Raw genomic sequence first — 21,346 nt, 5'->3', positions numbered from 1 at the left:
TCTCTTGCCGCCACAGATGACAATGCGAGTCTTTTTAACAAAAAGGCAGGAAATGCCAGTTGGTTTCCTGACAGAGCATCGCCAACATTGATTGTGAGCTTGGGACCTGTTCAGTTATGGTTGCTTACAGAAGGACAAGATCTCTGGTACAGATTTACTTTCTGAGTGTAGGTATGCTGAGGGAACACCCAAGTCCAAACCCTCTGGTTTCTTTGTGATACTGATAAGTGGCAAGAGTTACTGTCTGAAATTACCTGCAGAAAGCGTTTGCCTGAATCTGAGTTTCCCAGCATCAGTAAGGACAACACAGCTGTTAGGCCCAGAACTGCTGAAGAGCAGATCAGTAATACCTCTTCTCCCAGAAGACATGTGAAAGGAAAGCTAAAGAACAGTGTGAGAGGGAAGGGAAAAGAGCCACCACTTGAAGAAAGGCAAAGGATGTTCACAGGCCGAAGAGTGATAGCAGAAGTGACCATATGAAAGTGAGCTAGTTGAGTCCAGCAGTGGTGTCTCTACTACCAGCTTGGCTCTCCAGATTTTGTTTTCCATGTTAAACAAAACCTTCCTTACAAATTCTCCCATCGTTGCTCCTCCTGTGGTTACTTCAGTGAGTGGATCTGGACTGGAGGGACCATGCTTGCTAAAGACGGAGCCTGCTTGCTGCCATAAATATTCTCATTGCTGCATCAGGATGGAAAGGACTTGCCCTGAATTCTTCCAAGCTAATTATCTGGAGAATGTACTCACACAAAAGCCAAGCTGTGCAAGAACAGGAATGTGCCAATGATCCTTACTTTGCAGGGCTGAAGTGCTGGAGAGAAGACTGTGGAACACAGTCCTGCCCTCCATCAGCACCCACAGAATCGACCACAGGGTCTTTGAAGGCATTTTGCGTAACTGGAGGGCAAGGTTTTCCATCTGCTGGCCACAGTGTTTGTACAAGAAAGACCTGCATGTCTGATTGAGAAGAAGAGAATATTTGTACCTCATATATTGGAGAGATTGTTCAAGCACAGTTAATCCTTGTGAAAATCTTGCTCTGAAATGCTGCCAAGAGCAGTGGCTGTGTTGTTATCTGCCATGTCAATGCCAGTCTGTGAGCAACAGCTTCTGCCCACATAGCATGTAACTTGGGCATCTGGCAAAAATAGCGGGAAGTTTTTATTCCAGAGGGACAGAGCGGATTCTGCTGTTGGTGCTGCCTGCTCCCCGTTCATCTCCACCACAGGCATTCTCTGATTTATGCTGTGTAGCTGTGGACATGCTGATTTCGTGGTGTCCTACAGGTGGAGCACATGGGGCACTGTTTTCAAGTCTGCCTTACCTGGAAAACCCTTTCACACCGGATCAGCATACGCATACCCTGTGCATCTACTTTATCTCACTCATCATTTTGTTGATCGCAGTGTGCATCCTATATTCATAATCCATTGTATTCTACATAGTTCCAAGCCAGGTCCTCCTCAGCCTGCTGCTACCAGATGGGATGTGCTGATAAACTCTGCACATCTCAGTGACAATGCTCATCGCTTAACCTTTATGTTTCATTTGTCATGCTTTTAAAAGCCATAACAGGTCTGAAATGTAAATGATGTGCAGGCTCAAGTATAGGTGAGAAGATGTTTGATTCTCCTGCAAAACTGGAATAGAAATGCCACAAACACCTTTTGATTTTCACATATATAAGGCATCGTTCACATCACAGCCATGCCAGGCTCAGAAAGATAAAACATGCTGTTTTCTTTCTAAACTGATGCTTCCATTTCCCCCTCCACTAGCCACCCATACAGTCCTTACATATAAACTTCATTTCAACAAATGAATATTTTTAATTCATTAAACATTTCCCTGCCCTTTCTATCTGATTGGAATAACCACCTATGCTCTTTGGCAGCCTTTCTGAAAATAAATGCTATTCCCTGAATCATGGTGCCTGTAAATGCCTCCTCTGATAGGAGCCCATTGCACATTGGGCAGACAAGACTTCTCCGGCAGTTGCTGCAGGACTCGACTCCTTACAGAGGCTCAAGGGGAATATATTAAGGATTTTTTCTCTAATTCTTTCTATACCTGATTTACAGCAGAAGTCTAAATACTTGTGTGTTTAGATTCAAGTTCTTGTACAGTGTATTAGATGGGTTGTTCATAATTGCTATTTTTAGGGCCCATTTTAGGATGCTGTCCTGTTTGCCTGGGGCTTTGTGAGTCAGCTCTGCTCTTTCTTCTGGTCCTGAGCTGATTTCATCTTCTAGGAGGAAAGGCCTGGGCAGGGCACAGGGAGAGTGGCCTGGAACCATCCGGAACCATGTGCCTGGTAGCAAGGGAAAGCTCGGGTACCAGTGCCACGAGGGCATCCTGTTAAAGACCATCACTGTGGCACCAGTGTGTCACTGAATAGCCAAATGAGTAAGGGAAAGCTGACTCTTACTGTTTCCTCGGAAGCTCTATACTAGCTCCAGCCTCCATGCTGCCCCAGATAATGATCTAGGTCAGACTTTGATTTGGCACAATAAGAGATGGATATCTTTTCTTTTGGAGGAAATGAAGTATAAGAAATCCTCAGGTTGTCAGAGTGAAGTGAGGAGAGTGCTTTTTATATGGCTGCGAGGCAGAAAAGAGACAGGAAATTCAGGACAGGTATCTGGAACATACCACAGTTTGGCAAGAGCAGTTTTTGGGGAAAATAGGTCTTATTCACATATTCTTGTTTCAGAATAATAAAATTATTACATAAAAATGTCATGTCAGGGAAAAATTAGATTTAATTTAAAATTATATTAAAATATTAATGTTACCATTATATTTTTATTAGTAAAAGCTTTAATCGCTCATATATGCATTGGGTTCAAAACTAACCATTTAAGGCTTTTTTCCCAACCTTTGCAAAGTTAGCTTTGCATTCCAGTCTCTCAGGTTTTTCACTAGAATAAGAAACCCATTTTCCTCCAGTGTTGTAAGATAAAGTTGGCAAATCAAAATAATGCTGATAGATAAAATATTATTCCCTTGCTTTGAGTAAACCTGTTTGGTCTTTATCTACTTAGTCTGTGGAGGTTTGTTTTTCTTCCTGTGGTGTAACTGTTGCTTTTGGTAGAGAAACACAGCTATTCCAGACTTGCACATACCAGCTCCAGCTTTCAGAAACTCCTGTCTGACAGCTAATTGAGGCATTGCCTTGTGAGTAGTACTAGCAGGAGCAGCACAGTCTTCCTCACCTCTGTGGAATGGTTCCTTTTGGGGCAGGTAAATTAATGTAGGGAAAAGCAGTACTCAATGAAAACAAGGACTGAATCTAGATGGGTTTGTCACAAGGCGTAGCAGTTCTGAGCTGTTAAGTCCTGGCTGGCTTTGGATGTCCTGGCTCTTCAGTGGTGCTCCTTCAACCATCTGAATGCTGCTGCATGTTTTGAGCAGATTAGGAAAGAAAAACATACAGCATTCTTTAATGGAAGCTGAAAATTGCTGAAAGCAGTAATAGGTTTGGTGTGCAAGTTTGAATAATAGTTTGAGCATGTGAATTAAGGTCCAGAAATTTACTGTGATGCCCTCAGGGGCATGTCTTTGCAGTAGCTCTATGTAGAGATAAGCAAGGTACCATGAGAATGAATTCGTGCTTTTTTGTAGGTATGGTAATTTGGGCTAATTAGGGCAGGCTCAGCACCACCCTGGTGAAGAACAGAAAGCTGTACAGAAATTCAAAGGAACTAAGCTGTCAACTTCAGTGAGTTCTTCATCCAAAAGACCTCACTCACAGTCAACCATGGAAAAAAGCTACTTGCACAGGCAGGCCATCCTGAAAGCATCCAGATCCACGAGAAACTATTTCAGTTCTGAAGAAAGTGAGATGTTTAGATCTTCCTGCCAGAACTCCCCGGTGATGCTTGCAGGGTATGCTGGCTGCTGACAAGCCCCACAGTAGGAGAACTGCTGCCCAGTGGACACCCCAAGCCTTGCAGGGCTGTCCTGTCCCAATGGAGACAGAGAGAAATGGAGTTCACTTCTCATCTGTTCTGTCCACTGCTCTGCCTTCAGCAGTACCTGAAACATGAAAGGCAAAGATCTGCCCTTGGTTGCGACACTTTCCTCCACCCCAGCCCAGCACAGACATCAGTAATGCCCCCTGGGGCTGCCTGAATCATCGAGGCAGCACCAGTATCTGACACTTTGCTTTGCAAAGCATTCGCTGTTTAATGCCTGTCTCTGCTCCAGTTCCCACTTTGTTGAAATGATGAAACCCTGCACAACATCAGCCTGACACGGCTCCTTTCTCCTGGAGAGGATTCATTTACTGTATTGACAAAGTTGCCAGGTATGTGGAAGGGGAAGGGCTAGGGCTGTGCTCACATGCTCCGAAAGCAGTTGAGAAACCTGAAAACACAGCACAATCTGATGTAAACAAACAAGTTCTGCATATTCTCCTTTCCCAAATATTCAGAAGTCTTAAAAGAATTGGGCGTGTAATTGAAAGTAGCCAAAGGCAGCTTTATCCTGTGCTACCAGCACTTACGCAGCCGATCACCCAAAGTTTCACTTGGCAGGTTGACAGGGTTATGCATTTTCACATGGGTGAACAGGTCTCTAACAAAGCATTGCAGCGTGAACACCACAAAAAACCACATCGTCTTGTTCCACTGATCCTTATTTCAACAGGCTGGGAGAGAGAATTTCATTCTTTCTTTGCCTTGACTTACCATCAAGCACCTGATAAAACAGCCTTCCAGTACCAGAAGCCTATTTTCATTTACCTCTTGCATCTCACATTTTCCTTGAGAGACAATAGGAATGGTTTTCGTGTGTAAAGTCCCTTGTGCTGTTTTCTGTGTTCTCAGTACATACTTTAGAAGACATTATTCTTGATGTCATGGGATCCCACTGCCAGGAAAGGATCCAGAACCAGCAGCATTGTGGAATTTGGAAGATAATTTATCCCAAAATTTGGCACTTGAAGGGGATGCGATGGTTCTGAGAAACGAGGAGCATTTCCCTGCAAACCAAAGCACTCTCAGAGCTACTGCTCCAGGGAATGGTGCTGGCACTGGTGCCAGAATACCAGGTCGGCTTCCCTGCATGCTAAGACCTGCACTTTTTTCTCTTATAGGACAGAGAAGAAAATCATTGCATGAAAGGAAAACTCAGTAGGCAACACATTACTGAACAAACCAATGAAGAAGAGGCTATGATGAGCCTCTTCTAATTCTGCATTGAGAAAAAGGAGAAACTGGGACCCTTCTACCATGAGAATTCAATACCTTTCAAAAATCAGTGCATTTCCCATCTTTTGAGAAAAATTCTCACTTCTGATTACTTTGTTCCATGATAAAAGTAATTTTTTTAACTGAAATGTGGCAAGATAAACAGAAAAGTCTGCATTATGGCCACATACTACATGATACTAAAATCTGACACATTTTTCCACCAGTGTCACCATTTTAATTCAATTGTCTGCTGTTTCCTTCCTACTCTGCGTAACTTAGAAATACCTGAAAGTAGAAGAGTGGCTTAATATCCTGAGAGCTACATCCTAGGGAAACCATGTGAGGTGCTGAGCTCAGGCAGGAAGAGTAATTTTCCTGATTAAATTCCTATTAAGCCATCATTTTAAAAAAGAAAAAAAAAAAAGGAGGAAAAAAGAAAGAAAACAGAAATCACCTGTGGGAGGGAAAAGCCTTTTTATTTAGAGGGAAAAAAGGTGATTTCTCTCAATCGTTGCTCTTGTGAGAGACAGAAAAGTCCACCTACAATACAAATCATATCTCTTACCAACACCAGGAATGAGTGCATTTCTGGTTCCTTCTGTGGCAAGCTTTGACGTCGAGTGGCATTCCCAGCATGGAGACAAATTTATTTATTCATTAATTTAATATATTCAATAAACCAACCAGCACACAGACTTATTCTTTACAAGTAATTAGAATGTATTACAAGCATACAAATGTGCCTAAGATTGAGAACTTGGGTTATAATCTAATGAAAATATTGTCGCGGAATTAATTTCCTATGTGGTGCCAGAGCCATGGAATAAAAAGTATATTGAAAGTCTTCAGAGACCTACTGTCAACAGCCTAGCACTACCTCTATTTTAAGCTGGAGAAGATTAGATTTCAAAAGCCTGTTCTTTTTCATGCGTGTTCTAGTTGTCTTACAGGAATCTTCCATGCTTGAAAGGTTTCACCAGAGTTTCAGAGATTAAGAAAGTGAAGAAACAGGCAATTTCTGCTACCAATGTCATTCAAATCTCATAAAAATGCTGCTCAAATGCAAACTTACCAGGAACTTGAAGCAGTTAGTCCTCTGTGTGTCAAGCTGCAGATTGCATCATTGCAGCAATGGAGAGCTGTACTACTTCTGGCTGCAGACCTGTGCTCTTTCTATCAGCTCTGCAGCAGCAGAGTGCACCAGCAGCATACAGGAGATCACTGCTGCTTCAGTTGTGCTAAAGATAATCAGATTTCTTACTTTATTAACGTTTTCATTTCCTAACCATTTTTCAAACTCAGTGAGAAAAGGAATATTTTAAAGAATGGGACATGTAAGCATAATAACACATACCAAAACATTTGGAGAGAACTGGGACACAGACACAGGGTACATTTGCTGGTGTTCTCAGGAGAATAGCTCCAAGCAGAAGGAAGAAGCATTCATGAAATACAGCTGTTGAGACTCATTCTTTGACTTGCTGTTGGAAGTTAAGACAGGCAGATGAAACACGACTAGGATATTGGCTCCATCATTCTGTTTCGGTCAGCTCATTCAGAGGGCAAGAAACCAAGCAGAAATGTCCTGGCTGGTGCATGGTTTCAGACACTGGCTGTATCACTGCATGTGCAGCCACATCTCTGGTGCATCCCTAGAGCTGCCAGCCTATTAGCAACCTTCCTTCTCACATACTTCTTTCCACCTAGTGTACAGGTCTTGGGACTTCTCCCTCTTTATAGTGATGCAAAAAAAAGAGATTAGGTTATCCAAGTCTTTTGGATTATTATTTTTAGTCACGTATATTTTGCCTGCTTCACTAAGCAGCAGGTTTCCATTGCTTTATCCTGCATGAAAGACTACAGCCACCGGGAGTCTAATTACTTGGTTCCTCCTCTCAGTCCTAAAGCAAAAGGTTTTCACATAGCACTAAGGTGTAAAGAAAGATCAAGGGAATGCACTCAGCTCACTGGGAGCACTTCTGTGAAACCTTATCAGTAGCTCCTTATCGATGTTAATCTGACAACACAGGTGTGAGGGAATACCCCAGCTGGGGTAGATCACTGGTAATCTGATCAGGAGTAACCCATTGTGTTCTGCTGGACACCAGTTTACTTGTTACCAGTTGAACAAAGGAACAAATTAAGCAAGCCTGATTAAGTCGTGTTGGTAACGAGGGAGGTGTGGTAGAGGGAGCTGCATGTCTTGGCTGTCTGTGGGTGTGCAGCTAATAACCATTACACAACACCCCCAGACACGCTCCCTCGGGGGGGGGGGCATGGTAATTATAGAAAGGGTGTTCAGAAGGAAAAGGCATTTCATATTCCATGTTCCTCATTTTAATAATACAGATGGCTGCATTGGGAAACACCTTTAGAGAAGCATTAAACGCTGTGACCCACGTCCTCACTGCAGCAGCCAGCACAGCGCTGAGCCAGCACTGCAGTGAGCACCTTCACAACATCCCTTGGGGACAGCCCATCCTGCCTGGTGAGCAGGGCTCATCTCCAGGTCATGGCTACAAGGGTCAGTATCTGGCTGGAGCCAGGGTAGCAAAGCAGAAGGGTGTTCTCCCTGAAACACCTTGTACAGAGGTGGACACTGATGCACTGTAGATATGCTTCTCTGCAGACACTGTCTCTGTCAGCCTCCTCATCCTCATTTCAGCTCCTATGGGGGTCCTGTATGTGCCCCCCAGGCCCCACCACCTGAGGGAAAAGAGGTTGTACACTGGGCATGTAAGAGATGCAAGCTCCATCCTTCTCCTGCCATGGTTCTGCCGCCTGCAGGCAGCTGCCTGGGATCTCCTTCACCCCTTGCTTTTGGTCAGAGCAGTTGCTGCCTATCAGCCTGGGCACCTGAAGGAATGCTGCTGCTCCACAGAAGCCTCTCTGGGTGTAGGAAGGGGTGAACAGGCTACATGCACCGTCTCTTCAGCAGTTACACAAAACTGAAGTGCATTTCTGACTGTGGGGAGGAGGGAACACAAAGCCCCTGAAGCCACTGTCAGTCCTGTCTCAGAGGACCAGAAGGCATCTTCACTGAGTGAAGGAAATAGCTTTAAAACTCCTTCATCCTGATCACTGTCATCTTCCCTGTGACTTCGTGTCTTTTGGCCACTACCATTACCTAACTTCTCAACTTCGTTTTGTCACCTCTGTCTCTTCACAGTTCCCAAAACAATGTCCTGAACACTCAACTAAAGCAGCAGAAGAGCTAAAAGTATTTTAATTAAAGTATTTTTGGGTAGAGCTGTGCTGGGGTTGCCATAGTCCTGGTGCTGCAAAAGGAAGTTAATTGTTTATGCAGGAAATAATATTTCAGGTAGAAAGCTGTAAGAAATCCTTCAGTGCTTTACCGTTTTCTACAGTAATTTATATGGAAAAATGGCTCAGCTCTGACAAAAGCACTTGAATTCTGAATAAGCCTTTTTAGAAGTAAAATATTGCAGAATATAGAGAGATTTTTTGGGAGGGACAGGGACAATGAGAAAAACCCGAGTGTCACTGACAAGACAACATGAGTGGTTTGAGCAATGGATCCAGGCTTCTGGGCTCTGCTCACAGGTCCAGCCTGTCGTTCTTGGTGTCAACTCTTAAATACTTGTCATAAAAGCACTGCTTCTATCTGCCTGTCTTCCAAAACCCTCTTTGCTTTGGACATCATCTATGCTAGGGCCTAATCAAAACTGCTGCTGCTAGGGAAGGATCACCACCAGCTGATCAGTGGGTAAGCTGGCACAAGTGGTGGGCAGGAAGGTTTCTGAGTGAGCATAAGTCATGTAAGTCCCCTCTATAGTTCCTTGTGGAAACAGCAGCCCAAAGGCCCACAGAAATATCACTCTGCTTCCTAAAAAAAAAGAATGCAGTGCCCTCTTATTAACTAAAGGTCAAAAGATTATCAGTTAATGTAAATCCAGACGGTAGAGAAGAGCAAAAGGGTAAATCTGGAGGGTAGAGAAGAACAAATACTCTATCAAGACTCAGTAAAATGTGCATTGCTCAGTGCTCTAATTCATGCTGTGCTTTACATAATTCTCCACTCAGTATTGTTCTCTTTGCTCTGTACTTTGGGGGGCAGCTTTGGTCATGTATAATATCATGTCTTGCTCAGAGTGTGATACTTAAAGAGCCAGTGGTCCGCAGAAGCTGCTCTGAGCAGTGAGTCCCACCCCAGGCACTATCCCACAGAGTGGGAACAGTCAGACCCAAGTAAAGAACTGTGGGCCAAGGAGATGAACATGTGCAGATCATTTCTCAGTTTAAGGTCTTCCACACATATGACTGACCCTGTGCTTTCACTTTAGAGTACTTCATATTTAGTTCTCAAAGAAAGAGAAAAAAACAGTTTGAGAATGCAAATGGTGGCTGTTGCTTTGACAAATACTACAAGCCAAACTCATTAGTGGGCTTTCAAAGAGAATTGTTTTGTTTTCCCATCATAAGTAAGCAAAGAAATAGCACTCTCTATCATTGCTCTCGTTTTAGAATGTACCTGCTGGTTCTAGTGCTAATTACCACGTTCCTTCTGTGATGGAAAATAGCCCCACAGCATCTTAACTGCAGAATTTGGTTTTGAGGGAAAGAACAGTTTTCTGAGAATGTAAAAATGTGTCTTACAGAGTAATCAGTTTAGATTTGAATATAAATGAGAGGCAAGTTTGCAATTTATTTATTTAATAGTATTTAATATACAATCATTTATACAGTGGGGCCATACTTGTAGTGGGGTTTTATGTTATTAAAAGTATTGATAAAACACTAGACGTTCATTAGTTACACCATTTCCAAGTGCACAGAAGGATGAACAAATGTGTTTTCATTATAAGAGGTAATAATAATTAAGAGTGACAGCACCTTATCCTCGGGATCTGCCTCCCAGCAGCAGTTTGGCTGATAAAAAAACAGAAGTTAAGATAAGGCAGCAATTATTAAGACAAATCTTTTGAAGGGCTGTTTGAACTCCTGTGTCCAGCAGATAATCTGATTTTACAAGGTGCTCCAAGGGGGGGTAGGCTGCATGGGAAGCAGTACCCAGGTGCAGGCCTTTAGCCCTTTGCACCGGCATTTTTACCTCTAGCCATTTCCCTGGTTGCTTCTTCTTTTGTTTGCTACAGCTGTGGCATATAAATCAGTCTTCATTCTGTCTCACTGACACCAAAGAGAAACACAGCACAAACAATGCAGAACACCAAGCCCCAAATGTATTAATCATCTTTTTTTCTTGTCTTTTTTTTTTTTTTGCTGATCCCTTTCACCTATCTTTTTGGGGAGTTTCAGAAATGGCTATGGGCAACCCAGTAATTCTTCCTTCATAAATATTAGATGCACAGAGAGCATGAATATTTGAGTAGCTAACTGACTTAGGTGAAACCAATTGCTAATGGCAATTCATTTTTCCTCTGTGACACTCCACCAATAACAAGCATGAGGGGGGACAGGATGATGCAGTTTGGAGCTGGACAGCAAAAGGGAAAGAAGGTGCTGACTGGGAACAAAGATGTTTTATTGATCAGGCCTTTGGATGTATCCCCCCTTACCTTGGAGAGTTTTAGTAGAGAGGTCCCTGCTCAGCAGTTGTGTGCTTTAGGGGCTAAATATTGGGAAAAAGTTCTAAACATTATTGATTTTGGTTATGTCACCGAGCTGCCACCTCTTGACGTGCTGTGCTGGGTGTGATGCTGCACACGTGATGTGCAAACTGCACTGGGAAAGAGCAGCTATTTCTTAAACATCCTCCACCCGGGGTGCCTCACATTCCCACTGCTAAAACTGGGGCTTGCCATGGGAAAGGGCAGTTGGGATTCTTCCAGCCCAGCCTCAGCTCCCCGGTGCATGGTCTTTCTCTCATTGACTCTTGCACCGCTGTGCTTAGAGCACAAGTCAGGTTAAGCAGCTCTTCCAGGGGAAAAATGCTCTCATTTTGGTCCTTAATGGAGGGTTTTTCAAGCCAGACGAACTCACCCTGCTGCACCAGGGCTGCAGAGGATGTGCTGAAATGGTGTGACTGGGAGAAACAGGGCTTTCCCTCTTGGTGCTACCAGCTTAGCTGTAAAACTGTATGGTTTGATTTTTAATGAAAAATAGAAATTGTGAATTTATGCCTGAGGCACAGAAATGTAGTGTGTCTGGACCTGGGGAATGGCAATGAGTGAGTAATCAGATGTGACCAGATCAAACCTCAGCTGAAGTTCATGTTCATGTTTACATGGCCCAAGAGACACCAGCATGCATCTATCATTTTATATTGGTCTCAAATTTGCCATTACTAGATGAGTACTTTATAATCTGTTGGTAATACTTACACACATTTGTCTATTTTAGCACACAGCTCCCTTTGCATGTGTTTTGCCTCAGGAAAGACCCTGTTAGGTCGCTGAGATCGCTGGAGCCTTTTTGCCAGGGCTTCTGCCAGTTCAGGGCAGCACTGGTGGTAGTTTGGACAGAATAGATGCTCTGGGCGTGCAGCAAAGCCTGTGGCTGCCTGTGCTGCTCTGTGCTCCTGCTGTCCATCCTGGTGAGCCCCCAACCACACGGTCCTGCCGACCATGCAGAACAAACTGGGGACCCAGAGGGATGTGGTGCTTGGACAGGGCTGTAAGGCAGGACAGCTTGGTCGCTGTGTGCTGCCTGTACATACCATAACAACTGCCAGCAGAGAGGACTTTCTGAGCCCAGGCACAAAGGATACTAGCACTCTGTTTTCCAGTATGAACCCTCTGTGGCGGGGACCAGCAGAGCAGCACAGTTCCTCTGCCAAGGCAGGCTGTTTGGGTTGGCTCCCTGTCCCTAGGCACAGCTGCCTGAGGAGCCAGCCCAGCTCAGCAGCAGGATGAACCATTGGGCTTTCTCATTCCCCTGCAGCTCTGCATGTCTCTTCTTGTGCTGCTGCTTCAAGTCAGCAATACCACTGGCCTTTCACTTAAGGATACATAGCATTGGTTAAGGTAATAAAAGAATAGCCATGGCTACTTCTCTGTCACTTCAGCAGAGAAACAGTGGTTAAACCCCTTGGCCCAGCTTATCTGGCTGCCTAGTCCTGAGCTGGTTCACTTTCCACACCTGCATTTGCTTTGCTTTGCTTTGCTTCCCTTCCCTTTAAAGAAAATCTTGCAGAATGTGTTCTTTTCTCACTGTGTCTGTTGAAAACCTAGCAGGTTTTGGTCAGAAATTTTCCATTTGAGATATTTTACTTCTTCAAAAGAAATCAAAATTTTTGCTGGAAAACTAAGCATGTTTTCTGTAGGTGAAGAGCAGCTTTTAGCCGGAAATCAGAGTTCTCAGCTTAAAATAGTTTTAATGGCAAATTTTCAAGGGAGCCTAATAACAGTGTCTAACTTGCCTTACCATGAAACTGGACCGATAGGACCAGTCCACGTCTCACACGGTGAGGAAAGGCTTAAGGCAGCTTTTCCTTGCCGGACCACTGAGTGCTGGCAAATGACAGGAATGTTGGAGGCTGCACCAGAGCACTGCTGTTGACAGCACCAAGCAGCCTTTAACTCTGCAAGCTCATCTGGCTCTTGGACATCACCTCTGCAGGTGGTGGCAATGAGCACTGTTGTCTTGCCCTAAAGCAGTTCATGCAGAAACACTGCTCATTCTCCAGACCTCTGCTACAGGGAGTTGCTGTGTTCATGGTATAAGCTGTTTTCTGTAATGAGCAGGTATTTCCTTGGTTTCTTCTAGAGCTGCGCCTGTGCCCAGTGGCAGAGGAGTGGTGCACTCAGGCTTGTCATGGCCCCAGGTATGCCCAAAATGCCACTGGGCTTATTGCAGTTGACTAGTCACATCCACGTGCTTCAGAATGAGCCTTCCTGGCACTGCCAGGAACAAGAAGTGCCTGCTCCACACATATCTTGCTCCTGACAGAGCTCTGTCTGAGTGACTGGGCTGGTTGCACCACCTCTAATTCCTACAGACTTTTCCTGTCCTAAACTAGGCCATGCAAAGATGGCAGAGGATTGTGATAGCATGGGTTGGGTTGGAAGGGACCTTAAAGCTCATCCAGTTCCAACCCCTGCCACAGGCAGGGGGTATCAGAGAACGCACTTTCAGTCTGCAAAAGCAAAGAAAGAACTGCACACTGAAAGAAAATCCTGCTTTGTTTACAGGTTGCTTTTATTTACAAATATACTGAAGTGTCATCTCTCTCTTTTTTTTTTCATTTTCTGGTTTTGGTTAGAGTGTGTGTGTGCGCACGCACATGCACGTGGGAAGGAGCATAATGTATGAGAAACTCCTGGATCTGAGCTGCCAGGCAAGGGTGGCAGGAAAAAAAATGCAGTGAATTGAAATTTCAAAATGCTAATAAATAATTTAACAATGACAAGTAATTAAATTAAAAAAAGAAAAACATAATAAGAATCCGATCTACATACATTATGGTGGTTTGTTACCAGCACAGAGGGAAAGGAGCAGAGAGTCTATGGTGGAAGGCAGCTGGTTAAGTATGAGAGAGCATAGTCATTTTTTTTTACAAGTTAAACAAATTGTAACAGACAGCTACAAAATACTACATTTCGATAACATAAATACAGAATATATAAATATACAAGTAATACAGCCATACACAGCTAAAAAATAGGGTGTTCACTTAAAAACAGAGTTCCCAATGCAAAGGAGCTGGCAGTCCCTTCACAGTCACTGCTGAGCAGAAACAGGGTGTGCAGAACCAAGGGGACCTGGCTGCACCCTTGTGGAGGGCAAATAGCTGTCAGTTTATTCAGATAGGCCTCAAATGAGCAAGACTGTGCTTAAATCCCATCAAAGCCGAAAGACTTCGGGTACCTGCCAAGAGGTAACAAGTCTCAGGTACCCTCCTAACCAAGAGAAGAGGTGCCTGAAGCCCTGGCCAACGCTGCTGTGGGTGCAGCATCCGTTGTCCCATGCCACTGGGCTGGTGATGGACCCACACACACAGGGAGCATCTGCTGTTCAGAAACACATGACGTGGTTTGGGCATGGGGGTGTGTAAAGCACTATCCTGAGCACTTGAGACTGTGCGTACTGTGGCTCCAGCTCCCATGGCTTTGATGTGCCTCAGTAGCCTCTCAGTCCTTTCACTGTTGTGAGCAAGCTCCAGGCTTATGAGAACCCTTCCCTTCCTCCTGGGTTCTGCTGTTAATTTCCAGTGGCTTTTAGGGACAACCAGAGTTATTATGACATGGTTCAAAGAGGAGCTCTCGCAAACCCCAGCTTGCAGCATCCCTAGCAGCATCACAGAGCCGGGTTCCCTGGGGCACCTGCGGCGGTGGCTTGGGGTACACTTCTGATCCTTAAGGAAACTGGAAGGGAGTCCTGAGCACAGTAGGAAGAGGTAAGTGGGTTCACATCATCCCTGGAAGGTTTGCCAGCATGGAGGACCTTCCCCATGCAGTGACAGCACAGTGAAGTGGCTGAGTTGCTGCTGACAATGACCCCTTCAAAAGACCTGGTAACACTCATCTGACTTGTGCAGGGTGGCTTCCAAAGATCCACTCAGCAGCCATCGTAAGGGCTAACTTGAGTCACATTTCAGGCATAGTTAGCAGCAACTGAGCCAGGTGATTATGGTGTTATTCATGACAGAGTTTAAAGAAGAAAAGGAGATAAAAATGCCTAGAATAGTGTTTGAGCCATAGTGATTGCAACCACCATTCTTTACCGCAGTAATTTAACTGTCTTCCATGTTGTGACTGATACAAATTTACCACCAGCCCCTAACTGCCTATGATACAGGGTTTCATCCGCAGTGCTGTGGTAAACAGGGCTGAGAACAGGAGTGTATGGTAGGAATTGTCCTCTCAACAGTCAGCTGTGCAATGGAAAGGTGCTGCTGGTCAGGCAAGAAAGAGCCCAGTGGTGGGATCAAGGAGCACACTGCTCAGCAACCATTCTTGAATGCCAGCAAATCTCTCATGTGCCACTGTTACCACCTGGTAACTGCACACTACGGACCTTTGAGGAAGCTGGTGCTTGGTATATTCATTCTGATCTCACTACCATCTCTTTTAAACATTACTGAGCAAACACTGAAACCTAATCAATCATCTTCTACTTAATTGCATCTTGTCACCACTTAAGCTTAACGTGTATTCCTTGCTTAGGCAAAACAACATGATTGAAACACCGTCAAGAGCTCACTTGATGCATTTATATTAGAGAGGGGTTAATTTCCTAGGGAAAATGATCACTGTAAGGTGCATGTAATAAACTGCTGTCATGACCTCTAGCCTTCAAGCTCCCTTATGTGCAATCATTGCTTGTGGTTTCCGTGGAAGTGCCAGATGCTAAGAATTTTTGGCAAGACTTTATCAATTTGACTCAGTGTAAGATATTACTGTGATATGGCCCATTAAACATTTTACTTTCACCTGATCAGTGGAATTCCCTTGACAATAGAAGAGTAAAGCAGAAATCAAAAAGGTCAGAGGTTGCTCTATAATCTTTTACTGCAGGTCCCAGGTTAAAACCACAATGATCACACTCCAGTAGGGTAATTCATTCCACAAAAAAAAAAGTGACATTTATTTTGCTTTAATGAACTTTGGCCTTTGCCAGATATAACGGGTCCATTGGAAATCATTGGCTATGCATTCCTTCCCTTGACCAGCAGCAACCCACAGTGGCATGGGAAACGTTACGCATGCCAGAGGGCTCGACCGTGTTGTACATGTGGCACCAGAGATGGTAGAATATGGGGGAACAAACAGCTAAGGCATCATCATCGAACACAAGAGAAGCGGGGATGGTATGTACAAGCAATGAAAAGAAAGAGAAAAGGAAAAAAGGGTAGCAGTCATCCATAAAAAATCAGCAAATGATTATGGTTACTTCAGCTATAAAATGGAATATCTGATTCTTTCCTTGGAAATGGATTGTTATTTCAACATCCAGCCCACAAGCAGAGGTAGAGTTGGGACAAGGCAGTTCTCCAAACTGTAGGTCACATTATAGTTCTCATATAAGTCCCTGTAAACACTAAAAATGCCATTTTGATCCTGCCAGTAATGAGGGATGAAGTAAGGTTGTGCCTATGTGCAGAGGCTATAAACCCAGTATGTTTGAGATGGTGAAGATGCTTTTCTATGATTCTAAAGTAGCACAGCAGAAGGGTGGGGAGGAAAACTTGATGAATCCATTGAGATTGGTGGTGACAAATGCTTTAAATGTGCTGTATGAAATCTGCTTGCCATCTGCCCTGCAAGCAGTGAGGATCACCTGAGTTCTTTATAGATGTTTGCGGTCATGCAGAGAGAAAGGAAATTGTTATTTATTTTGATACACAGGGAAAGGGAGAAATAATTGAAGGGGATGGGTAAGAAAAGAAAATTCTTCCAATTTCAAAACATATCCAGGGGCTCGCAACCTTCAACTGAAAGTCCACATCCCTGTCAGAAAGCAAGCAATGGTCGCTAGCAAAAGCACAGGGGCGCAATGGCCCCTTTTCCCTGGGCATGGCAGCCTGCAGATAGGGCTGCCGCCACAGAAGGAGGAGATAGGAACCAACAGGGAGGGCAGGGTCACCCCAAATCCTCACTGAGACATTGGTTCCTTTGCTTGGGAAGAGCTGTGTGTGTGGCAGACAACAGAGGGAGGGTTTGCCTGGGGTCTGCGCTTGGCTGTCCTGCACTGCACACACAGTTTCCTCCCTGGTGCTTCCCTCACTCCACAGAGTGAAAACACATGCACCTTTTGCTTTTGCAACCTCTAACATGCTTGGTTCATGTTTCCATGCTTGGGTAGGGAATGTGATCTTATTTACTCCCTTAGACTTAACTGATCCTTGCTATCCACCCCTCTGGGACACAGGGAGAACCTTCTTCCATCAGTGAAGGGGTGAGCAACTCTCCGAGAGGCTCCCCAACAGGACACCCCCCCTCTGCCAAGGCCATAGGTTCTCTGTGCTCAGTAGATTTGCTTTCTTCCCAGTGGCACCCCCACCCCAATGGGAGTCCCAGAGAATCCCTACAGAAGGTGCTGAGTCCCATGGGAGACTCTGCAGCGCTGGCCTGGTACCAGTCCTCAGCGTGGAGAAATCGGATTAGCCAACGCTTTGGACTTGTTTTCAGCTATTATGGTCAATATATTAAAGGTATTTATTTAAGAAAGTGCCTATCCTGCCAATCTTTCCCCATGAGCTCTATTTTGAACACACCCTATAATTACTGATATTACCCTGGCAAATTTTCCCCATGAAGTTTTCTCCACTAAGAGCCATGACCGTACTTGCCTGCCTCTCCACATTATAATTATCACCAGGCAATATTTATAACTATACTATTATTATTTATGTTATTTTATGCCCTACGAAAACCTATATGACATATGCTCAAACTTCAGCATCTGAGACATTCAGACTTCAGCTGGGACATTACCTTCAATTTGCGTACTTGTTCATCTTACATTTGCACTCACAGGTTACTTGAGTATTGTAAATACAGGAGTCCTGTCAGTGTGAAACCTGCAGGACTCAGCTTAGACTTCAGCTCAACGTACCTAAACCTCCCATTGTGATCTCTTTTGTACTGTTTTTTCTCCAGTTAGAGCACGTTTCAGGACTTCTGATGGTTCAGGCTAGAACTGTGTATCATAGATTCTTGCTGAGGCGAGATAATTAACTAAAGGAGTGCTTAATTATTCCAGATGGACAATGGAGCACATTTATGCCTCATGCAAAACATAAATAAACAGAACAGAATGAACAACACATGTTTGCCAGTCATGGTCTAGACTTGAATTTGGCACTGCAGTACTTCCAGACAAATGTAAATGGTTTATTCTCACACTTCAAAAAAGAGAATTAAATAAAACTGTCTTGTAAGCACCTTTAGTTTTAATTATTTAAGATCAATACTAACCTAAATGCCTCTGTCCCTAACATGCATCTCCTCTCCAGGGTCATAGACCTTTCTTATTATGAAATCACTGGCTTTCTCCAAAAGTATTACTGTTAACCAGTTTCCTCAGTATCATATGCATAAGGGCTATAAACTAATGAGCAGATCTAGGTTATGTAGAAAAAGTGTAGAAAGGAAACAAATGTTGAACGTCACATTTACATTAACTTCTCACAGTTCAAATGGCAATTTATCCACAACATAGTATGAATCATGCAGTAAGAAAAGGGAGGAATCTCCAGTTTCCTTGATTTATTTGTCATATGGTCGACTGATGTCAGTATCAGTGGCTTTAAAAAAAACCAAACAAAACAAACAAAGCTTAAACATCCAAAAGAAAGGAAGAGAGAAAGGAGGAAAAGGTCTAGCTTTCCGCAAAATCCATTTCCTGTACAACGATGAGCTCAAACCAAACCAAAGGCTTCTGACGAGCAGGGTCTTCTGTTCATTCCGTGCTTGTCTCGTGGTCTGGTGCAAGCTGGGAATCAAGGGGATGGGACTGGTGGATGCGTTTTGCTTATATATATATATATGTATGTATGTAGGTAGGTATTAATATATATGTACATACATACACATATATGCACACAGATACAGTCTTCCTAAAAAATGCTCTTTGCAGTCCAGAGGCAGCAGGAGTCACTGTGAAGGAAGAGCTGGGCAACATATGGCTGTAGAGTCTGCACTGGAAAAAGTCACTGGCTAAATATACGCCGGCGGTTTGTTTTCTTTTATTTTCATGAGGCGAAATAGGAGCTCTGCATAGAGTACAGCCTGTCAATGGGATTTCCTACCCTAGCCTGCATGGAGTTAACTTCGGAAGAGGCAAGAAAACAGTCGCTCAAGCTAGTTAAAGAGGTATCACTGTCGATATCATGAAAAATGGAGTCGTTTCCTGCAAATGAAACGTATATGTTAAGCTGGATTCTGTGCAGGCAGAGGAGGACACAGTACACACGATGCTCACACGTTGCACGCTGCACCAAAAGGGAACGCTCCTGGTTTTGTTTTCACATGTTACCCTAGTTTTGCTCTAAGGGTCTGACCTACAAAGAGGAAGGCCAGCAACCAATCCGCAGAGTTCAGCTGGCAGCAGTGCCACTCAGAACTGCCAGGATTCAATTTATACTGCAGTCAGCAGCACAAAAGAGAGTCTTGGCTGATGACGGGAGCAAACAGTGCTGGGGAGGAGGAGCAAGTCCCCGGCTTCCTCTGAGTTGGGATCTGCCATTTGCAGGGGCACCAAGGCCCCAAGGAAGGTGGGACTAGACATCGAGTGCCTGTGATGGGAAAAGTGGTCTGAGAACATAACCAGTAATGATCTTCATTTGCACACAAGGTTGAAGGCAGAACTACAAATGTGATGGGACTCAGGAGGAGAGACCCAGCTTCTCTGGCCTCAGGTTAGCTACAGTTAAGAAAACTCCACAGTTCTGGGGCTGGTTTGGAACAGTGCCTTTTATTTCCCTTAGCAAATAAGATTTCAACTTACTTCAACTCTGAAGGTACCAGAAAGAGCTGTAGCTCAAGTCCTGTGAGCATTAAGAAAGTGTTAGTCTGGCTCTTTTTCCTCATGCGCCCATTTGAAATCACTTTGTGCTCTCCCCTCTATAGTGAAGTGAAGTGCTCCTGGTCAGCAGAAACGAGTCTGACATAGCAGACCCTTGTGGGTTACAGCAAGGCCAATAATCACAGTCTGAGAAATCCTCTTAAATTTTATTTAAATGCCACACTGCAATTGTCCAGAATCAATTATTAGGCATTTAATGCTTGTGATGTATTTAGGGTACCTATCCACTTGAAAGTGTGTGGTCAGGAAATCACAAAAGCAAACCATCATCTTGATTTTGGAAAGAGAATAAAATTACACAGGAAAAATGTGCTGTGGTGACACATCTCTTAGTAGCTTAAAAACCTGTTTTTAACAATTCCACACATCCAATCTGAGGGATCCTACAGGGGTGTTTATTCATTTTGGAATGAATAGATTGCTTCTTTTTATTGAAGGCACTTTTCCCCCAAAGCTTCTATGAAAAAGGAAAAACTTGTGAGGGAGCTAGAATTTGGTACTGTTTCTTTTTCACTGTCTTGGATATTGGTTTAAAAGAGTGGAGCTGGAGAGGCAATGTTGCTTGGTTTATCATTTCTCAGAATTACACTGTGAAATAGTTCTGAAGGGTGTCGAGAGCCTTGGATGAGCTCTCTTCTACCCCTTTGTGTGTACATGAAAATATACACATACACAAAACTGACTGGTACAAATTCCCTGGTACAAATCCAGAAAACAATACTATAAAAGCAAGTAACTCTACTGAACCTGTGGGGTGTGAACCAGCATACGAACCCTGCTATTTCTGATGTGGCAGAATGATGCATGCCTTACCATAAGGGTTCATGTGGTCGCCTGGCATTTGTGGAGGGGTAAGACCCTGCTGAAATGGGTCTGTGCCATAACTGCTTTGATCCATTGCTACAATCTGCTGCTGTGGCGGTGCAAGTGGCGTGTAAGATGTCATCATCCCTTCCATTCGGTTGGACATTACTTCTGCAAAGCAAACAGGAGGGCACAGTCACTACTTAGGAATAAAGAGGCAGCAGACAGTAGCATCAGCAGCAATACAGAACCCAAGCACAGAGGGGATGCAGCTCAGTGAGTCCTGTCGTTCAGAGAAGGCTTCCACATTTTGTCTGAGAGTACAACCCTGAGCAGTACATTTGTAATTTCTGACTAAATAATTTCTGAAGTTATTATTTAACTCTAGGTGTGGAGTTAAATAGTACTGCTGGACCATATCTTCCCAAAGTCTGTCCCATGTGTGACACAGCCCTGTTATTCTCTAACTTCTGTGGTACCACTTTTTCTGGCTCTTTGTAGAGGAGGATTTGAGGCTACAAGACCTTGGGAGCTGGAGATGCTCAAGAGCATCCACAGAGCAGCAGGGTAAGCCCTGGTGCCTCTGTGCAGTTCCCTCTGCCTTGGCTGTGGCAGCAATGCTGATGATACTTTTGCAAGCAGCCTGCAGGACTCCTTTCTCAGTATCTACCTGGAGTGAGCCTCCTGGAGGGTTCCTCCAATGAAAGCACCTCTGTACTGCAGATTTATTCTAGAAAGCAGGTAACAGCTTCTGTGTGAGCACCTCCAGGGCCTGGCTGCATGGAAGAACTCTGGGATACCCTGGGCTGGGCACTCGGACAGAGCACCGATGGTGGCACACATTATCCACAGACTCATGCGTGCTCTGTGGGGTTGTACTTAAGGCATTATGTGGGAAT

The 21,346-nt window shown here is 44.1% G+C and overlaps 1 protein-coding gene and 1 long non-coding RNA gene across 2 annotated transcripts in view; one reads left to right on the top strand and one right to left on the bottom strand.

Annotated features, from left to right (window-relative positions):
• Positions 1–21,346, top strand: part of LOC133211870 (uncharacterized) — a 60,101-nt gene that overhangs the window by 34,435 nt on the left and 4,320 nt on the right. The window contains exon 3 of the long non-coding RNA XR_009725306.1: positions 20,949–21,188. This is a non-coding gene — a long non-coding RNA (uncharacterized LOC133211870). The remainder of the gene's footprint in view (positions 1–20,948; positions 21,189–21,346) is intronic.
• LMX1B (LIM homeobox transcription factor 1 beta) overlaps positions 17,832–21,346 on the bottom strand; it is a 95,353-nt gene continuing 91,838 nt past the window's right edge. The window contains exons 7-8 of the mRNA XM_061352648.1: positions 20,457–20,618; positions 17,832–18,968 (exon numbers count right to left, since the gene is read on the bottom strand). Of these exons, the coding sequence (XP_061208632.1) occupies positions 18,811–18,968; positions 20,457–20,618 (320 nt within the window). The 3' untranslated portion in view covers positions 17,832–18,810. The remainder of the gene's footprint in view (positions 18,969–20,456; positions 20,619–21,346) is intronic.

The sequence above is a fragment of the Neopsephotus bourkii genome, unplaced genomic scaffold (assembly GCF_033783945.1).
Source record: "Neopsephotus bourkii isolate Nb327-2 ecotype Australia unplaced genomic scaffold, CSIRO-AGI_Nbou_v1 NB_659, whole genome shotgun sequence".
Lineage (NCBI taxonomy): Eukaryota > Metazoa > Chordata > Aves > Psittaciformes > Psittacidae > Neopsephotus > Neopsephotus bourkii.
This window is presented reverse-complemented; position numbering and strand designations above follow the sequence as displayed.